The sequence below is a fragment of the Balaenoptera musculus genome, chromosome 2 (assembly GCF_009873245.2).
Source record: "Balaenoptera musculus isolate JJ_BM4_2016_0621 chromosome 2, mBalMus1.pri.v3, whole genome shotgun sequence".
NCBI classification, from domain to species: Eukaryota; Metazoa; Chordata; class Mammalia; order Artiodactyla; family Balaenopteridae; genus Balaenoptera; species Balaenoptera musculus.
Genome location: NC_045786.1, coordinates 59,924,953 through 59,943,516, shown reverse-complemented (window position 1 = coordinate 59,943,516; position 18,564 = coordinate 59,924,953). Strand labels below are relative to the sequence as shown.

The 18,564-nt window shown below is 60.4% G+C and overlaps 1 protein-coding gene across 4 annotated transcripts; it reads left to right on the top strand.

The window, feature by feature from the left end:
• Window positions 1-2,349: 2,349 nt before the first annotated feature.
• C2H15orf39 (chromosome 2 C15orf39 homolog) lies at window positions 2,350-12,085 on the top strand. 4 transcript variants are annotated; one of them, XM_036844553.1, is made up of 4 exons: window positions 2,350-2,477; window positions 5,824-5,979; window positions 6,409-8,637; window positions 10,619-12,085. In XM_036844553.1, the coding sequence occupies exons 2-4, from the start codon at window positions 5,874-5,876 to the stop codon at window positions 10,984-10,986; spliced, it is 2,703 nt and encodes a 900-aa protein (XP_036700448.1). In that variant the 5' UTR covers window positions 2,350-2,477; window positions 5,824-5,873; the 3' UTR covers window positions 10,987-12,085. The 4 variants fall into 4 exon arrangements, with proteins under 4 accessions (XP_036700448.1, XP_036700447.1, XP_036700445.1 ...); XM_036844552.1 differs by having other exon boundaries at window positions 5,824-6,567; window positions 6,913-8,637; XM_036844550.1 differs by having other exon boundaries at window positions 5,824-8,637.
• Window positions 12,086-18,564: the final 6,479 nt, after the last annotated feature.

The window sequence follows — 18,564 nt, the reverse complement described above, 5'->3', positions numbered from 1 at the left end:
CAAAGGCTTGATAGGCACCTCTCCCCACAGGCTCTGCACATGACCTTGGGATAGAGAAGAAGAGGGCAAGGTCACGCCTTCAGGAGCTCATAGTCAGCTGATACTCTACAAACTTGTTATAGTTTACAAGCAATTTCCCACACTGATTTTGTTCATTCAACACTCACCGCAGTCTGTGAGGCAGGTTTCATGGTTCCTGTTTTGCAGGTAAGGAAACTGAGGCTCAGAAAGTTACAAAGTGGCTCCCAAGTCCCCTGCCCTGTGATATCTCTTTTGTAGTCCAAGGTGTCTAAGTGATGCCTAAAAGGAATGGAGAAGACAATGATTAAGTGAAGATACTTTGTGAAGTGGTCTCTGAATTAAGACAAGACTCAATGGGACCGCAGAATCTTTTTTTAAAAAAAAATTTTATTTATTTATTTATTTATTTGACTGCCTTGGGTCTTCATTGCTGTGCACGGCTTTCTCTAGTTGCAGCGAGTGGGGGCTACTCTTCATTGCAGTGCATGGGCATCTCCTTGCAGTGGCTTCTCTTGTTGCAGAACACAGGCTCTAGGCATGCAGGCTTCAGGAGTTGTGGCACGTGGGCTCAGTAGTCGTGGCTTGCAGGCTCTACAGCACAGGCTCAGTAGTTGTGGCACATGGGCTTAGTTGCTCCGCGACATGTGGGATCTTTTGGGCCCAGGGCTCGAACCCGTGTCCCCTGCATTGGCAGGCGGATTCTTAACCACTGTGCCACCAAGGAAGTCCTGGGCTGAAGATTCTTAATTGGCCCCCTTGGGGTCTCGCCAGGCTCATCCTGGCCTGGGTGGGCTCCGCTCAGGCTCAGAGAGATTGAAGGGAACACCCAGCCCGCTGAGCATACAACCCGAGAGTTCTGAGACTAGACCCTAAGAGCTGAGAACACTGCCCTCCACCCAGCCCCTAATTACAGGGCAGAGGCGGGGGAATGGGTGTTGTGGAGGGGAGGCCAGGTTGGTGAAGAGCAAGAGTGGGGAAGAACAGCCTGTGAGCTGAGGCTTGGCCATGACTCCTAGCTGTCAGCACACAGATGCACTTTCCTGATCTCAGCCTGCTGTGTGACTTTGGGAAAGCCCCAACCTTCTCTGAGTCTCTGCTTGCCAGCTCTCTCCGAACTCTATTTCTAAGGACCCTCCAGCTCTCAGTTAAGTGACACCCTCTCTGCTGCCCCCAGGTGACCTTCACTTCCTCTTCCTCCCTGCAGTGCCCAGCCCCTGCTGCTCAGCTCCAGCTGCTCTAGCTGCTTCCTTACTCTTGGAACCTGTGGCCTTACGTTTGCTCTACCCTTTGACTCAGGCAGGCCTGACCTTTGGGATCTGAGCAAGTGGCCTGGGTGGTTTTGCCCCATGAACTTGCTCTGACCTTTGGCATGTTCACCTGTTCCCTCCCTCCACTGCACACACCTGTCCCCAGTCCTTGGGCAGCCCAGGAAATGTGAGGGACCAGGTTTTTCAGAGAAGGTAGCAGCACCAAGGGGCTTCTCATCCGACATCAGATGGCCCTGAGAGGGCAAATAGAGAAAGCCCTTCCACCACTCCAGCCCCTCTCTTGGTAACAGACCATTCCTGGCTGGGGATACTCCACCCCATCCCACCTCCCAGGCTACACGTGCTCAGGCTTGTCTTACTGAGGGAGATTTGTCCTAAAGGTTCAGAGGCCACTTAACAAACCTCCCAGCATCCTCATTCCTGGCTCACTCCAGAGATGGGGAAATCACCCCTTCCTCAGACAGGTATGGTGCCCTAACAGGAGTTGAGATACATTTGTTTGGAATTTGCCCTCACTGGCTGCACCGAGATGAGGGGACAGACTAAGGAGCCCTTCTCCAGCCTCCTAATGCAACTGTACTAGCCCAAGAGAGCCAGATATTTTATTTTATTTATTTTTTTGAGAGCCAGATATTTTAATACAAACTCTTCTAAGCCTTACGACACAACCACTATGATATAATCCCAGTTTTACTAAAATAAGGAAACTAAAGCTCATGAGGTCAAGTGGCAGGCGCAAGGCCGCATAGCTAGAAAGTGACAATGAATGAATGATCTAACGGAGTGACTGAATGAAGGCGTGGGATGGGCGCGCCAGGCGATGGTTCTCAGAGTGGGGTGGGTACAGACTGTGCACAGCGCCCGCGGCCCGGTCCCCAGAGGGCTGGCAGAGGCAGGCCCTTCGCACCCCGGGGCTCAGGGGAGCGCAAGCTCCCAGAGGCGCGGCCGGGCTCTGCCCCAACCGCGCGGGCCGCCCCGCCCCCGCTCCGCCCCCAGCCCGCCCCGCCTGGGACCGCAGACGGCGCCCGGCGGCGGCGCGAAAGGCAGCGAGGAGGGTGGCTCCGGGCTCGGTGCTCACCGCGACTTCCCGTGCAGGGCCCGGCCGGACAAGGACCCGCGGCCTCGGCGGCGCTGGAGGATGCGGCCGCGGCCCCGGGCAGCAGCAGCGGGAACCCCGGTGCCCTGCAGGTAGGAGCTCGCCCACTCTGCGGGCGCGGAAACTTGGGCCGAGTTTGCGGGCGGCGCGTGGGGAAGGGGCGGGTGGCGCAGCCCCAGGGCGCCCCTGCCGGCCGGCCCGGGGATGGAGCGCGCTGGGCCTGGGCTGAGGTGGCGTGGCTCCTGGCTGCTGTGGACCCCCGGCTGGCGGGCTGCGGGGCCAGGGTCTCGCCGCTGCCCCAACTTTCCCCGGACTTCGAGGCCCCCGGGGCCTGGTAGCTCTCTGGAGCCCCGGCGGGGCCCCGGCGCCCGATCCGGCGTGGGGCTGGCGAAGAGGAGCTCAGGCCGAGCCCTCGGGCCTCCCGCTGGGCCCGGCTCACGTGGACTGCCCGGGCGGAGATGAGGGGGTGGCGGGGGGCTGGCCTGGGGGGCGTCTGGCACTGAGGCGCCGCGGGGCCCTGGACGCGCCCTACTGGGACGGGACGGCCCTGCGGTTTCCTCGCTACGGCTTGACTCACCCTCTGGCCGCAGCCCAGGCTGGCGGGATCGCCCCGAGGCGGTGGCTGTCCGGACTCTGCTGCCGGGCCGCCCCCTGCCCCCGCCCTCCCGCCAGTCTTTGGGTGTCGGTCCGTGGGGCTGGGTGCGCGGGGGCCCGAACGAGGGGAGAACGCAGTTCTGGAGGGGCGTGGGTGCAGATATGGGCCAGGCACGTACTTGCAGGCACGGGTTTGCATGGGTGGCGGCGGCCTGTGTATCGGCCTGCTGGGGTGCACGTGCGCCCCAGCGCCTCAGGGCAGGGCATGGGGACACCCGGAAGCCGCCGGGGTCGGGTGTGGCGGCAGCCCCAAAGCTAGGTCGGCTGAGGGCCCCAGGCACCGGAGTTATGGGCCAGGCAGGTAGGGGAAAGGGGGTGGAGCGGATCCCGCGACCCTTCCCCCACCACGAGAGCCTGGGCTGCCCCTAGATGCGGTTGTAGCGTGGGCAGGGCCCAGAGCCTCAGCTGGGGGAGGTGTGAGAACACGGGAAGGGGAGCCGATTTAGCCCTCTAAGAGAGTCCAAGCGCTGGCCACAGCTGGGCAGGATCGCTCTCTTCTTCCTGGTCTTGCCCAGCGTCCATCCGGAGACCCCTTAGGCGTTGGAAGAGGGAATTGAGCCACGGAGCTGTTTGCTCCCCCTGCTGCTTAGGGCAGGGATGGCACAGCGGTGGTGGGCTCTTCTCCTGGGCGCTGCTTGAGGTTGGTCCTCCCAGCCCAGCCGCAACCTCAGCCAGCAAGCAGCTCGGTGGCCCAAAGGGTGATGTGACCCTGCCCCCTGGGGTCCCGCCCTTCTCCGAACAATTGCTTGCCTCTTGCTGCGTGTGTGTGAGGGAAGGAGGCACCTACATTTTGGCTACCGTTTAGAGTGGAGAGGGGCCTCGCTTGAGGGAGTGTGTAAAACACTGGGCTCTCCCCATCTCCTAAGAGCCGGAGGTAATGTTACCCCCATACCCTTCATAGTCCTCTGCTGCCTCCCTGGAGCCCCCATCTTTCCCCCAAAGACTCTTGTGGGTCCCAAGTGGCCTCACCTTTATTGGGCTAAGTCCCGGGGGGGTGTCTCAGGAAGTCTCCAGGGTCAAGGGCACGCAATGGGCAGAGCCTAGGAGAGAAGGGCTCTTGGGGCCGGGGGTGGGTATGGAGAAGGCCCCAAGGAGTGTGTGGGGGAGGTGAGACTAGAGCCAGCACTTATTAACCCAGAGCTCCCCAAGGGCAGGGAGGCTCAGCACTCCCCAAACCATACAACCCCTTCTTGCAAAGTTGCTGTGCAGCAGGATGGGGGCTTTCCGCCTGGGGTGCAGGGCCCTGTCATAGGGCACGGCTATCGGTATTGTTGCTCTGGTGCTCCTTCCTGTCTTCTCGGAGCATCCACTTCTCCAGGCTGGCCTGAGGTGTTGGATTCTGGCCTGGAGATGAGACAGCTTTCTTTCTGAGTCTTGTCTGGCTTCCTTGGTGCACTTAGGCTGGGATGAGAGTAGGCATTGGCCCCCATATTACCCTTGGCTTTTTCTGTCCCCAAAATGTGCTGGTCTAACTCTGAGCGTGTGGGTGTCGTTGGCCACCAGCCGGAAGGGAGAAGACTGAGAGAGGGGGGCTGGTCTTGGCTTGGTGATAGAAACTTGTGACACCTGTCCCATGGCCTAATGATAGCAAGATTGAGCTGATTCATCCTTTCTAAGCCACCTGAGGGTTTCAGGGAACAGGGCACTGGGGGAGGTAGAAGCAGGTCAGTGTGGTCCTAGTAGACTGGCCTCAGATGACCCCCTCCTGGGCCATTGGGTGCCTGCTGCCTTGAGGAAAGCCACAGTTGACCTCTCTGAGCCTAGGTCCCAGTCCTTGCTTGGCCTTGCTTGAGGACCTTAGTCTTTCTCTGGTACTCAGTTTTTCCATCAATACAATGGGAGTCGTTGCCAACTAGCACTTTGTGACCCCTGGAAGCTCCTTCCCTGCATATTCACATCCTCTCGCCTCCCCACCTGCTCCATGGTCCTGTGCTGCCCCCGTGTTCTTGGAATAGCTGCAGTTTAGGGGCTGGGATGGGCACAGGTTCTCCTCCCCTACGCTTTTGGGAGCTTCCTGTTGGCGCCACAGCACCATCTGCTGGACAGCCTTTGCTCTCCTCCTGGGGGTGGGTCTGGGGTGGGTCTAGGGTGCGGGGTGGGGCTTATACAAAGGGTTGCGCTGGGGCACTGCCCTCTAAAACCAAGCCCAGTATCTGTCCTCCTGGGCCTAGGGACCTGGGTTCCAGGCCTGGCTCTGCTATTTTCCATGAGACTGGCAGGTCAGAAAGTGAGATCTAGAGTATCACAGGAAATCTGAATTTGTAGACAGTGCCTGATTCCACATCTTGGCTGCTGTAGGCATCTAGAGATCACTATGGCATCTTGGAATAAGAGCTTGTAGTGAGAGGTAGGAAGCCTGCCTCTCCTCCCATCTCTTTCATCAGTGACTTTGGGATGAATGGGTCTCCTCATCTGTAAATGGGTGGAGGTGCGGGCAGGAGGAGTAGCCAAGTGAAGCGATCCTCAGACTGTGTTCTACAGAGTCTGAAATTGTGGAAGGGGTCTTGGGAGTCATGTGGAGGAAAGCTGAACAGAAGGGGCTCCTGGAGTGGGAGCGGGGGTATGTTAGGGCTGCTGTACAAGAATTCATTAAACAAAGGATTCTGCAGCTTACAAAATAAAGCTGGCTCATGCCTTCATTCATTCATCCATACAGTCTTTATTGAGCATCTACTAAGTGCCAAGTTCTTGGGCATGGCAATGAGCCAGTAGGAGCAACAGCCTTCTGTTGCTTGCCTGAAACCTGTTTTTCTGACAGCCCCTGCCTCTTCCTCTCTCTCCCAGGTCAGCAGTTGAGTAGCTGGGGCCCTGGAGGGCTTGAAGCCTTCACAGTGATGGCGGAGAAGCGGCCACTGGGGACCCTGGGGCCTGTGATGTATGGCAAGCTGCCCCGCCTAGAGGCAGACTCTGGGCCTGGGCACAGCCTGCCCCCCTCTGCTGGTAACCAGGACCCCTGCAGCTACAAGGGTGCCTACTTCTCCTGCCCCATGGGGGGTCCTCCGAAGACAGGGTCTGAGCGGTTGGCATCCTGGACCCCATACCCACCCTTGTACCCCACCAACATGGCAGGACCCCCACTTCGGGCAGACAACCTTCTGACCAGCTGCCTGCTCTACCGCCCACCCACAGAAAGCTCCGAGAAAGTACAGGACTCTGGCCCCGTTGAGCTCCTGCCCTTCGGTCCCCAGGCTCACTCCTACCCAGGCCCACCACTGGCGGCACCCAAACCTGTCTACCGCAACCCTCTGTGTTATGGGCTCTCAACCTGCCTGGGGGAAGGGGCAGCAAAGAGGCCTCTGGATGTTGATTGGACGCTGGTGACTGGATCCCTGTTACCCCCCACCGACCCATCTTGTTCTCTGCCCCCAGCTCCTGGCAAGGGCCAGTCCCTGGATGGCACCTTCTTGCGTGGGGTGCCAGCTGGGACATCTGGCAAAGACTCCTCGGTGAGCTTCTCCCCGTGCCAGGCATTCTTGGAGAAGTATCGGACCATCCACAGCACGGGCTTCCTGGCCTCCAAGTATGCAGGTCCTTACTCTGGGGACCCCAAGCAGGCATTGTCCGAGGGACCCCCCAGTCCTTGGACCCAGCTGGCCCAACCTCTGGGACCAGCCTGCCAGGATGCAGTGCCCACCCACTATCCGCTGCCCCATCCCGCACAGGCCTTCCCTTGCCCTCCAGCCTGTCGCCACCCAGAGAAGCAGGGCAGCTACGGCTCAATGCTTCCACCGCAGCCTCTGGGAGCCCACAAGGGGGCCGGGTACGCAGCTGGTGGGCTAAGCAGCCCCTACCTGCGGCAGCAGGCAGCTCAGACACCCTATATGCCCCCAGTGGGGTTGGATACTTATTCCTACCCCTCTGCCCCCCTCCCAGCACCCTCGCCAGGCCTCAAGCTAGAGCCACCTCTTGCCCCACGCTGCCCAGTGGACTTTGCCCCCCAGACGCTGGGCTTTCCTTACGCCCGGGATGACCTCTCTCTCTATGGAGCATCCCCAGGGCTCGGAGGGACGCCACCTTCCCAGAACGGTGTGCAGGCTGTGCCACAGCCCGGTGCCTTCCAGCGGGCGTGCCAGCCTCTGCCTGCCAGCCAGCCATGCTTAGAGCCTGCAAGACCTGCAGAGAAGCCAGTGCAGGAAGCCGAGGAGAAGATGTGGCTGCCCAGCTGCAGGAGAGAGCAGCGCCAGCCCCAGCGCGATGAGCACCCTGGGGCACCCATCATCATTGGAGATAGTCCAGTTCCACGCACCCCACCGGCACTCCCGCCCTGTGCCCAGGAGCGCCAGTCTCTTCCGCAGAACGATGGCACACTGCCACCCAGCTCCCCACCCATGCCTATTATCGACAACGTCTTCAGCCTGGCCCCGTACCGTGACTACCTGGACGTGCAGGCACCTGAGGCCACAGATGAGCCAGACCCGGCCCCAGCCCCCGATGAGAGCCACAGCAAAGACTGCAGGGGATCTCTGCCTGGCCGGGAAGCCCCCTCGAGTGTGCACGCCTCACTTAAGGAGGAGGTGGCACTGGACTTGAGTGTGAAGAAGACCGCAGCAGAGGCCCCCCCTACCAAGGTCCCTCATCCCGCAGGGCATGCCAAGCCCACCGCAGCTGTGGATGTGCCAGGCGTGGGAAACACAGTCTCCGACATACCAGGTGTGGGGGACACGGTCTCAGATCGACAAGTCCTGAAAAAGGTAGTCACAGAGGCACCAGACCTGCCTGGGGTGCCAGTGACCGCAGAGGCCACCCCAAGGACCAACTTCCACAGCTCTGTGGCCTTCATGTTCCGAAAATTCAAGATCCTCCGGCCAGCACCCTTGCCTGCAACTGTGGTTCCAGCCGTGGTCCCAGCTGTGCCCACCTCAGCCCCTGCCCAGCCTGCACCCACCCCCACACCTGTGCCCGCTGGACTACAGATTCTCACCCAGCCCTTGCCCGTGGCCTGCTTCAACCTGGCGCTGCCCAGCCCTCCAGCTGTAGCCATGACCTCCCCCGCCTCGGCCCCTGCTCCGGCTCCATCGCCTGCACCAGCTCCAGCTCCAGCTCCGGCTCCGGCTCCGGCTCCAGTTGCAGGCCCCGCTCCAGCTTCTACTCCCGCCACAGCAGACTCCCCAGAGCAACACTTTGCAGGACTGCATGCGTCCCTGTGTGACGCCATCTCAGGCTCAGTGGCCCACTCCCCGCCGGAAAAGCTGCGCGAGTGGCTTGAGACGTCTGGGCCTTGGGGCCGGGCGGCGTGGCAGGACTGCCAGGGTGTGCAGGGGCTGCTGGGCAAGCTGCTGTCCCAGCTGCAGAGCTTCGTGTGCACGCAGCAGTGCCCCTTCCCCCACGTGGTGCGGGCCGGGGCCATCTTCGTGCCCATCCACCTGGTGAAGGAGCGGCTCTTCCCGCGGCTGCCACCCGCTTCCGTGGACCACGTGCTGCAGGAGCATCGCGTGGAGCTGAGGCCCACCACGCTGTCGGAGGAGCGGGCCCTGCGGGAGCGCGCCCTGCACGGCTGCACGTCGCGCATGCTGAAGCTGCTGGCGCTGCGCCAGCTGCCTGACATCTACCCTGACCTGCTGGGCCTGCAGTGGCGAGACTGTGTACGCCGCCAGCTGGGTGAGCATGGGGCAGCCCCAGTAGCCACCGGAGCTGTGTGAGCGAGTGACAGGTGTGTGGGCTGTGTGAGTGGCCACAGCCAGGGGCTGAGGGATTCCCGGGCTTCTGGAAAGAGCTCGTGCCTGGGGAGGGGGCTGGCCTTCCAGGGTAGGCTCTGTGGACACCCCCCATCCCTCTTCACCCCCAGCATCAATGAGCGCCTGCACAGCCTCCTTTGTAAGTCTCTGAACGTGCCAACTGCTCTGTCCCCAGGAAAACTTGGCCTTCCCTGGCGCAGCACCCTCCCAGGTTCCCCCCTCATCCTCCGTTGTGCCTGTCTGAGGTCATTTCCCCCTGTGTCTGTCCCGCCCCGCCTCCCCTCTTCTGAGCTCAAGCCCCAAATACCTGACTGCATGCTGGGCTTCTGCACCTGGGGTCTCTTCAACCCTTAACTCCTCCCAAACCACACTCCTGACCTTTGCCCTGAGCTCACTTCCCACCCCAGTCTTTCCTGTCTCAGCAGCACTGCACTCATCCAGCACCTCATACCCCAAACCTGGGAGGGGTCCCACCCGGGAGGGGTCCCACCCTCCCTCCCTGAACACTTTTAAATGTGTAATTCCCCAGTCCTCCCAGATATTTACACACACAGAAATTGCCTGTAAGTCGGAGCGTCATTTTGTGGTTTGCTTTTCCCTACCAAATAATCTGTGCTCGGTGTTCTCCAATGTGCTGTTTTTGTGTCCGAGAGCATCTTCTGCATCAGTTCAAGTAGCTGGACCTTGCTCTCGGGAGTGGCTGTAGTGCCTCACGGCGTGTACCATCAGGATCACACTTCTTCAGCCTCGGCTTTGGTGATGGTGTCAAGTGGTGTCTGTCGTTGCCTGTCCTACTTCAGGACATCTGGCACTGAGGCCAGGGGCCCGCTCTCTAGTCCCCCTGCCTTACGTCCGCCAGGCCTCTGATTGTGTCTCCACAGAAACTCTTTCTTGTCCCCTCCCCATCCTGGCAGCCTTGCCCTGGGCATTTACCTGGTCCAGACTCCATATCGGGGTGGAGAGGGGGCCTGAGGCAGCGAGGTGCTGATGTGGAGTCTGGGGTGTGGGTGATGAGCATTACTGAGCACTTACAAAGTTGGGGCATTTGCCCTAATGGGGTGCAAAGAAAATGCAAGTACAAGAATTCTATTCCTGGGTGAGAAAGAGTGAAAGTGGGTGTCATGCCTCACTCACAAGCTCCCCAGCCAGTCTTGTCTCTATACACTTGGGCTCTCTGGGGCCCAGAGAGGGACAGGTCCGCTGGACAGTGGGTCCCAGGCACGTCACAGACCCCTCCTGCTCTGACCAAGTCTATGAGAGTCTGGGGCCCAGCTTCCTACCACTGGCTGCATTTTGGTGCCCCCGCCCCCATTCCCTCCCGTATCCTTATGGGGCCACTCCTCAGTGGTGTCCTTAGACAGTGCTCCCCTGACAGCCTCCCTTCCAAGTAGGTGTGCTCTTGGTCAGGAGCCCCCTCCCATTCCCTCCGCCCCTTCCTCCACTCCCTCCCTCCGGGCACTGCTCTCAGGGCAGTCCCTGCCTGGCTCTTGTTCCGGTTCTGGGGGTGATGTGGCAGAAGAATGATGGCACCCTTATACGTGGCAGGGTCCTCTCTCTCTGTGCCTCAGTTTCCCCACCTGTTCAGTGAGCCTTTGGATCAGACCAATGGTTTCTGGCCTGTTGAGCCCCTTTCCTCTTGTCCTTGCACCCAAAGGGTTCCTGGGGGGGTGCCCTCATTAGATAGAGTGCTGGTATCACCTGGGGAGAAGCACACCCTTTCAGCTTGACGGGCATGACAGTCTGGCCAGTGTGCACGTGCTGGGAAGGGTCATGATGTCTGTGACCCTGCCAGGGCCGCCCTGACCTGGGACAGTAGAGCCACTGGTCTAGATGGCTTTGGAGGCCTGGAGATGGGACTTGAGGGTGTTGGGGGTCTGCAGCCTGACGGTATGTTCATTTTCCAGGTGACTTTGACACTGAGGCTGGATCTGTGCCCTCCTCAGAGCCCACCGTGGCCAGAGAGGAGCCAGAGAGCCTAGACCTGGCTTGGAAGTTGTCTGCCCCCAAAGCCAAAAAGCCGGGGAGGAAGCCACCAGCCCCTGGCCTGGAGAAAGCAGAGGCAACTGCTGGAGGAGGGTCCCGAGGTGCCTCACCCACCCCTGCTGCTGGTGCCAGCTCGCCCGGCCCCGCGATGAGGGCACGCTTCCGCAGCCTGCTCGAATCCGCCTGGCTCAATGGCCTGGCTCTGCCCACTTGGGGCCATAAGGCCTCAGGACCCGACCGGACCGCGCCCCGCCCGCAGCTGTTGGGCAGCCAGAGCCATCAGCTGTAGCCTTGGTCGCCTCTGCTGTTTGGAGATCTGGGGATCACTCTCTATGCCCTGCTTCTGCTGGTCCAGCTGCTGAGGGCCAGGAGTGGACATGGCCTTGGGGTTTCTCCAGCTCTTACCCTGCCCCCACCCCCAACCCCAGGCTGGGGTGAGAGACCCTGAACTTTTAACTTGAGGGCCTTTATCAGAAAGGACTACTTCCTATATTTCTTCCTTAGAGAAAACGTGTGGGCTTTGGAGCCCGACAGACTTGGGTTTGAATCCTGGCTCCTGTTCCTTGCTGTGTAAACGGGCGGGCCACTTCCTCTCTTGCGCCCTCAGTTTCCCATTTGTAAAATAGGACAACACAGCCTACCTCACAGGGTTGTTGTGCGGTGATGCCTGACACACACCCATCACGGTTTGCTCTCTGCTTCCTGCCCAGGACAGGAGCCTAGGTCTCAGCCAGGGCCTGGAATAGGAGGCTGAGGCCCGCAGAACCTTCCTCTAGAAAGTCTTGATGCATCATAGGACTTGGTCATCTTAGAGTGGTACGTTGTCCAGTGTATATGGCTCACACACTTTCTAGAGTCATTTCCCAGAAAAGCCTAGCGCTACATACAGCCCCAGCATTTGGGGTTGGGCCTTAACCCCTGAGTCTGGAGCTCCCTGAGGGAGCCTTCCACTCCCATCCCCTGCTACAGGGGGTGTAGGGATACAGCCTGGGGCTGGCATCCTTGTCCTGGGCCTGCTGCTTTCACCCCTGGGAGGCCCCGGCCTGTGCTGAATTGACACCAGTGACTTCCCTGAGGCGCCGCCCCAACCTGGTGCATTTTCCCAGGAAAGTTGTGTGTTTGCCGGAAGCCAAGCAGCTGCAGGGACTCAGGGACTAAAAAAGGGACAGGCTGAGTGACAGCTCAGTCCTGGGAGGTCTCCGAAGATGTCGACTAAGGACCTTGGCCCTCCCCAAGCCAGGGCCCCATCAGCCAGGCCTGCTGTGGGTTACCTTCTTGCAGAGTGCTGAACTGAGCCAGAGGCTGGCAAGCCGGGCCCTTGGCCTAGTTAAGGTCTGTAATAAGGCTGTGGGCCATGGAGGCAGGCCATTAAACATAAAAGAATTTGGGTTGTGTTTGGACCTGGGGCCTGACTGTGTCTTGGGGGGAGGTCATAGATTTCATATGTCATCGCTAGCCCCTCACTCAGAGGCTGCAGCTCTCCCTGCTCCCAGCCCAGAAGATGCTAGGCCGAGAAGCACGCTGTGCCCACTAGCTGCAGCCATATGGGCCCTCACCACATGCCCACGGGGCAGCCGTTTCCCTGCTCAGGCAAAGCCTCTCCCTCCTGAGACCCATGTGGGTCCTGGTGGTTGCTGGTCTGTAGCCCACTGCCCAGTGAGAAATGCTGGTCACCAGACCCTATTGTGTGCCCCTCTGCCAGGACCAAGGATGTGCCTGCCAAGGGCTAGGTAAAACAGCTGTCCCCATCTCTCCACTGAGGGACGGCCCCTCCTACACCTTAGCTGGGCTTCAGTTCCCTCCAGACACCCTGCCTCTGCTGGCATGTATTCCCACATAGGTTTGTTCTCAGGGCTGCTGAGGTTGCTTCCTGGCCGTGGTTTCCCACTCCATCTGGGCAGAGCCAGTCTGTGAGGGCTGGTCACACCTACCAGCATCTATCCTAATATTTGTGGGTCTTCACTGAGCTCAGCTACACTATTTGTGTAGACCCATTGCCCCCAGTACTCTATCCACACAGGCCCGAGGAGTCCCCTGGCCTGGGAAGGGGACAGGTCAGGAGATAGGTAACTCCAGCACATGTGGTGACTGCAGTGCAGGACCTGGGGGGAGGGTGCCATGGAAGCTCAGGAGGGACCTGGCCTAACCGGGGTGTGAGGAGGTGTCCTTGGGTCCCAGAAGAGGTGCTGCCTGAAGTGGGCCTTGGAGCCAAGTAGGAAGACGCGGGTAAATGAGTGACAAGTGCTTCCTGAGTCAGGTGAACAGCACGTGCAGGGTCCCAGAGGTGTAGTATTTGGGAAATAAGTGTGGCTGGAGTGCAGGAACGAGATGGGAGGAGGCGGGGCCCGGAAACAAAGCTCAAATCCAGCCTGCTCCTAGCACGTCAACTCAGTCTGTCTTGCAACCTGAAGAGCTGGGGTGTGGTTCATGTTTACAGAAAGCTGAAGTGTTGGAGAGTTTGAATCACTCCGGGCTACTAGCGTAGGCAGGGAGAGACAGGATTGCAACGTAGGTGGGGTCACTGGACCCCCAGGCCCTGGGCTTCTGCAGCCTGCCAGCCTCACCCGCCTGGCTACCAGGGCCTTGCTGGATTTGGCTCTGATTCTTTCCTTCTTTACTTTTTATTTTCTTTTCCTTCCTTCCTTCTTTCCTCTGCCCTCTTCCCTCCTTTCCTGCCTTCCTTGTACACCTACTGTGTCCCTGTCACGTGCCAGGCATGCATCCTGCGCACAGTTACCTGGCAGGATCTGAGGCCTCGAGATAGGACTCCGCATCCGAGTCCGCCTGGGGCCCTAGAGGACCGTAATGGTGCAGAGGCTGGGTGAGAGCAGTGCAGGGCTGGAGCTGGTGGGGGGAGGCGGCTGCCTCCCTTGGGATAACTGTGTCCTGGGAGACCAGTCTAAGGGGAGAGGGCTGGCCCTGGCCTGAGGGGTCTGTTAAGGGAGGAGATATGACAGCATCCTAAGGAGCCCAGCCTAAGGTGGTGGGGACGGGAACGGAACTCTGCCCCAGGACTCTTGTCAGGGAGGCAGTGCTACCACCCCTCACAGTTTTTCACAAAGCCTGTTCCATTCTTTGCTGGGGATATTGATGGCTAAGAGCTGAGGGCAAGGAAGGGGGGATGGGGTGTGGAGCTGAGTGTGCTGGGTGCCCCCCAGCCCTCAAGGAAACTGGAGTGGGGCCCACTCTGCTTCGGTTACCTGTGGCTCTTCTGACCCCACCGTTCCCTGTAACCGGCTAAGGCTCCCAGGCAGGGCTTTTCAAACAATCACCTGGGAAATGGTTTCCCGGGCCCCATTGAGAAGGGTCTTGGGCAGAGCCCAGGAACCTGGGTTTTAATTGAAGGTGATGCTGAGTCAGGTGTTCCAGTAACACGGACTTCTACTCCCTCTAGGTTACAGATGGGGAAACTGGTACAGGAACTTGCTGATGGTCACATCAAGTCAGGGCCTGTGTCAACACCTAGAGCCAGTCCTGAGGGTTCTGGGCCAGCGGGGAGGCCAGGAACCTTTGTACCTGGCTCTGCTCCGCCCCCTGTTGGCCTGGCCCAGACCTGCCCTGGCTGGGCTTCTCTCCCCACCCAGGTGGGCTTGCTAGACATCACGTGCACCTCTTGCCCTAAGTTAATAAAAGGAGGAGGGCGCTCAGGTGAGCCTCCAGCGTGAGTGAGGCCCTGCCCCCTGGCCGCCCCACCTGGCTCCCCAGCCCAGTACAAAAGGCTGAGGGGCCCAACCAGCTAGTTTTGCTGCCAGGAGTTAAGCGTGCAAGGAGGTGAGTGAGGGCGAAGCTGTCTCGAGCGGGTGTCGTGGGGAGGAGGAGAGCGAGGCCATGCAGGGGTTGAGGGGTACGAGGATCCCCCCCTCCCCTCGGTAACCTCCACGGCTTCCTCCCTGGCTTGTCGTCACTGAGGGGGTTGGAGTGGCCGGGCTGCTCTCCCTCAGCCCCTTGCAGGGGAAATGGAGTGGGGCCCAACTCCCACCTGACTGCGTGTGCCTCTTCTGACCCCCCAGGCCCCTCTGGAGGTGGGAGTGGTGCCTCCAGCCCTGCCTGCTGCCCCTTAGGCCCGGCCCCAGCTGAGGAAGCCTGGGGAGGGCGTGGGTGTGAGGAAGGCCGCAGGGGCGCTCGGGCCCGTGAGCGCTGGGCTCTGCTCTGGCTGTTGTCCTCTGTGCTCTCAGGACCTCTTCTCGGGCAGCTCCCCCAGCCCCCGGCCCAGGGGGTGCCGCAGCCCAATCTAATGCAGCCCTTCCAGGCCCCAGGGCAGGGGAGGTGCTGCAGAGCCCCTCCTCTCGCTCCCCTGGCTGGATGAGGTTGGCAGGCAGATGGGGGGGCTCCTTGGGTACACTGCTGCCTCCGTGGGGACCCCAACTCTGGGCGTCCTAGCTGCTGCCCACCCAGAGGCTCGTACGTCCGTTGATGGAGCCGTCCACGCCATCTGACACCCCCTCCACCCCTCCCCAGCCTCAGCCTGAACTGGTCACTCTGCCTCCTGCACCGCTGCCTCTGTCCTCTAGGGACCCCACCCCCAGGCCCCTGTGCCTTCTCAGGGCAGCGAGAACCTGGGCTCCTGGGAATGATGTGCTGAACCCCTGTGCTCCTTGGAAGGACCTCAAGAGGCCTCTCCAGTGATTACTAGGCCTGGCAGGGGGGTCCCTTGCTCCTTTCTCCACCAGCCACCAGATAAAATCATCTACAAGCCCCTCTCCTTCTCAGGTGGGGTTGGTGAGCCCGGGGCAGTCTTCTCTCCTCCCCATAGTTCACAGCCTGCGATTCCAACCATGGCGGCTGTTTGTCCTCAGATCCTACCAACCTCCCTTCCCCAAGCCCCGCTGTCAGAGGGGCTGGGGCTTTGGCTTGGGGCCTCACGGCAGAGAAGCTAGGGGCTTCCGCCAGCCTCTTGCCTGCTGAGGCCTCGGCCCTTCCTTCTGAAGTGTCCTCAGTGAGGCCTGGGCTCCCATCCACTGTGAGTGGGCAAGAGACCCTGTTCGGGGAGGCCTGGGTGCCCCGGCAGTCCTGGGCCCTGCCTGCCTTTCCGCAAAGCTTGGCGCCTCCTCAGTGTGAGAGAGCCAGGGTAGCCCTGACCAGCCTTCCCTGCCACCCCTCAGCTTGCCACCTGTTGGTCCTGAGGACACACGGATGCCAGCTTCCAGGGGCATCTTCCCCAGCCCTGTGCACCACCACCCTGGTGAAGCCAAGCCTAGCAGGTGGCACGAGTCCCAGCCACTAAACCAGGTCCCCACCAGATCTGCCTGGTGCTTCCCCAACACTGCCTTCCAGCCCGGTGTGCATCCCAGGCCCCCAGCTTCTGGTACCACAGCCCTTGCCAGTTGTCCAGCTTGGAGCCTCTCCAGACCTGGTGCTGCTCCATCTGGAGGTAGCTCAGACCCCTCTCCTGGTCGTGGGCACCTCTGGCCCCAGCCCCTGGCATCCCGGGCTCTCCCAGCGTTCCTCAGGACTGGTGGGAATGTTGCCAACCGGGTCCTTGGCCTCCTTAATCAGTAAAACTTGATCAGAGGCCAGAAAAGAAATTCAGGCAAGGCTTTATTCGGGCCCCTGCTGCAGCAGGGGGGAGCGAGAACAAGTGACAAGTAACAGGTTCCATTGCTTGCTCGCTAGCTGAGGTGGGGTGAGCCAGTTCCTTATGTGGGGTGTGGGTAGGGGTATGTCCAGGGGTCGGGCCGGAGGGGTGGCTTAGGTGTTTTGCCCACCCCTTAGGTGGTGGTGTGTGCAGGGGGCATGCCGAGTACCCTGCTTTTGCTCCCCACCCCCTGCTTTTGCTCCTGGCTCTTCAGCAGTGGCAGTTGGGCTATTTGGTCTCTTTGTATCTCGTTGTCCAGAATTTGCCCCAACTGCGCATGCACGCAGTTATTTTTAGTCCCTTATATTGATACTTCCTTTGTATTTTCTTGCTGGAGGAGGCTTGTGTCCAGGTGCAAGCCTGTCTCAGGGAGACCTCGCCCTGCTCAGCTCATGCCACGTTCTGTACACCAGGCTTGCTTTCCATGCGGCACCAGCAGGTAGCCCCTTTCTCTTGTGGCCCCAAGGCCCACCTCCCTGATACGGGCCCTAAACCTCCAGCTGGGCCCACCCTGCAGAGGAGGTGCCTGAGGTTTCTGCAGTACTTCCTCTCGTGCTGGTCTTCCTCCCAGGGACCCTTCTGGAGCCTGGTGCCACCGACTTCAGTGGGGCAGAGCCCAGTGCCCCTTCTCCCTTACCCATTGGCTCTGTGGCCACCAAGGCCTCTGACTGCTGGGGGACCCACACCAGGGCCCCAGGCCCACGGCCTCCTTCTTTTTGACTGCTGGCCCACCCAGAGCCTGGACACCTGAGCCTCTGGGCAGAGAGGTGTAATGACCCCCAGGACGTTCCTCTCAAGCAGAGAGCCTACTTGGCACCAGGCCCTGGCTCTCTGGGCTGAACTGGGCAGCGGGAGTGTCTCTGAGGACATCTGGGCGGAGGTGCTCAGTCCTGAGGAACCAGCTCTCACAGCTTCTGCTGTGTTCCCATCCAGTATCCATCAGGGGGACCCAGCTCTCCTCCCACCTTGGCTGCTGGGACCCCCAACTCGACTCACTCAGGGGCCTGGAGACCACCACAGCAAGCCACAGCCAGCTTGGAGGAGTGCCTGGTGTTTCTGCACCCCTTTTTATGGTGCCCACTTGGGCGGGAGGGGTGGGGACTTTGGGGGGACTACAGGTCCCCTCTGGTCAGCTTACGAGTCTGACCGGAGGATGGGACTGCCCCTGTCACAGAGGTAGGTCTGAGTGGTCCAGGCCCAGTCCTTCCCTCAAGCAGAGCCCCTCTGTCTTTCCAGCTGGCCAGCAGGCCCCAAACCCCAATAATGGCTGGGTGGCCTATGTCCCATCCCACTCTGTCTCTTGTCCCTGAGGGGAGGCTGGCTCCAGTCCTGGCCTGGCACTTGGACACCTTTGAGTTGGAGGCCACAGCTGGCAGGTTGTTCCAGCACGGCCTGCCCGTGCCCAAGGCAGGTACCATGTCGGAAGCCCCAGGCCTGGCCTCCAAGGCTCCCATGCTCCTCTCCACTTCTGTCTCATGCACGTCACCTATGCACTGCCCCTCCCTTACCCCCCGGCTCAGCCTGGAAATCATACTGGCAGTAAGAATAGTGCCACCCAAGTTATGGCTGAGCTTGCTTAGAGGGTGGCTGGAAAAGGGCCTGAGGCAGCATGTCTGGGAGTTCCTCTCTGCTTATCTTCCTTTCTCCTAGGCCCTCAAAGAAGGCAGTTTTCTCCATATCTCCTACCCTGCCCCAAGCACACACAGTGCTGCCCCTGGCCTCTCCCTCCCTAGAATGTACCCATGTGGGACTGATGCTTTGTTTTGTCCTAGGATCCATGTGAGAGGCAATTATCCCTCCTTTCCTCAGCAAAGGGGGCCAACTGAGGCAGCGAGGTGGACGGTTCCCCCACGGCCCCAGCCCTTAACGGTGGAGTCGAGCCCAGCCCTTGCTGGGTGGTCATGCCCGATGGAGTCCACGCTTAGAGGCTTCCCTCTCCTCGGTTCAGGTGCTGGCTGTCCTCCATGCCTGCTTCCTAAAATCCAGTCTGTTTCTAGTAAGTCTTCTCGGCTCCATGGTGTTGCGTGGGGGGCTAAGCCTAGGGGCCCTGCCCGCCTCTCAGGCCCCTTCCAGGCTGGGGAGGGGCCCCGGCCTCCAGTGCTGGCTAGCGCACCAGCTGAGTCCTCACCGCACCGGCTCCCTGCAGCCAGAGGTCAGTGTGGGTGCAGAGCCAGGTGGAGGCTGGAGGCAGATTCTGATCTCCAACTCAGACTTCCCGAGCGCCGTGGTAGCCAAGGCGTGCCAGCGCAAGGGTACCTGCTGCCCCTGGTGCACGGGCCTGGCCTCACTCAG

What these genes read in the sequence shown, in the direction of transcription:
- C2H15orf39 (XM_036844550.1), top strand. Translation starts at nt 5,874, where the DNA reads ATGGCGGAGAAGCGGCCACTGGGGACCCTGGGGCCTGTGATGTATGGC. An exon ending in CTGTGTACGCCGCCAGCTGG is followed by an intron (nt 8,638 to 10,618) that starts GTGAGCATGGGG and finishes TTCATTTTCCAG; the next exon opens with GTGACTTTGACACTGAGGCT.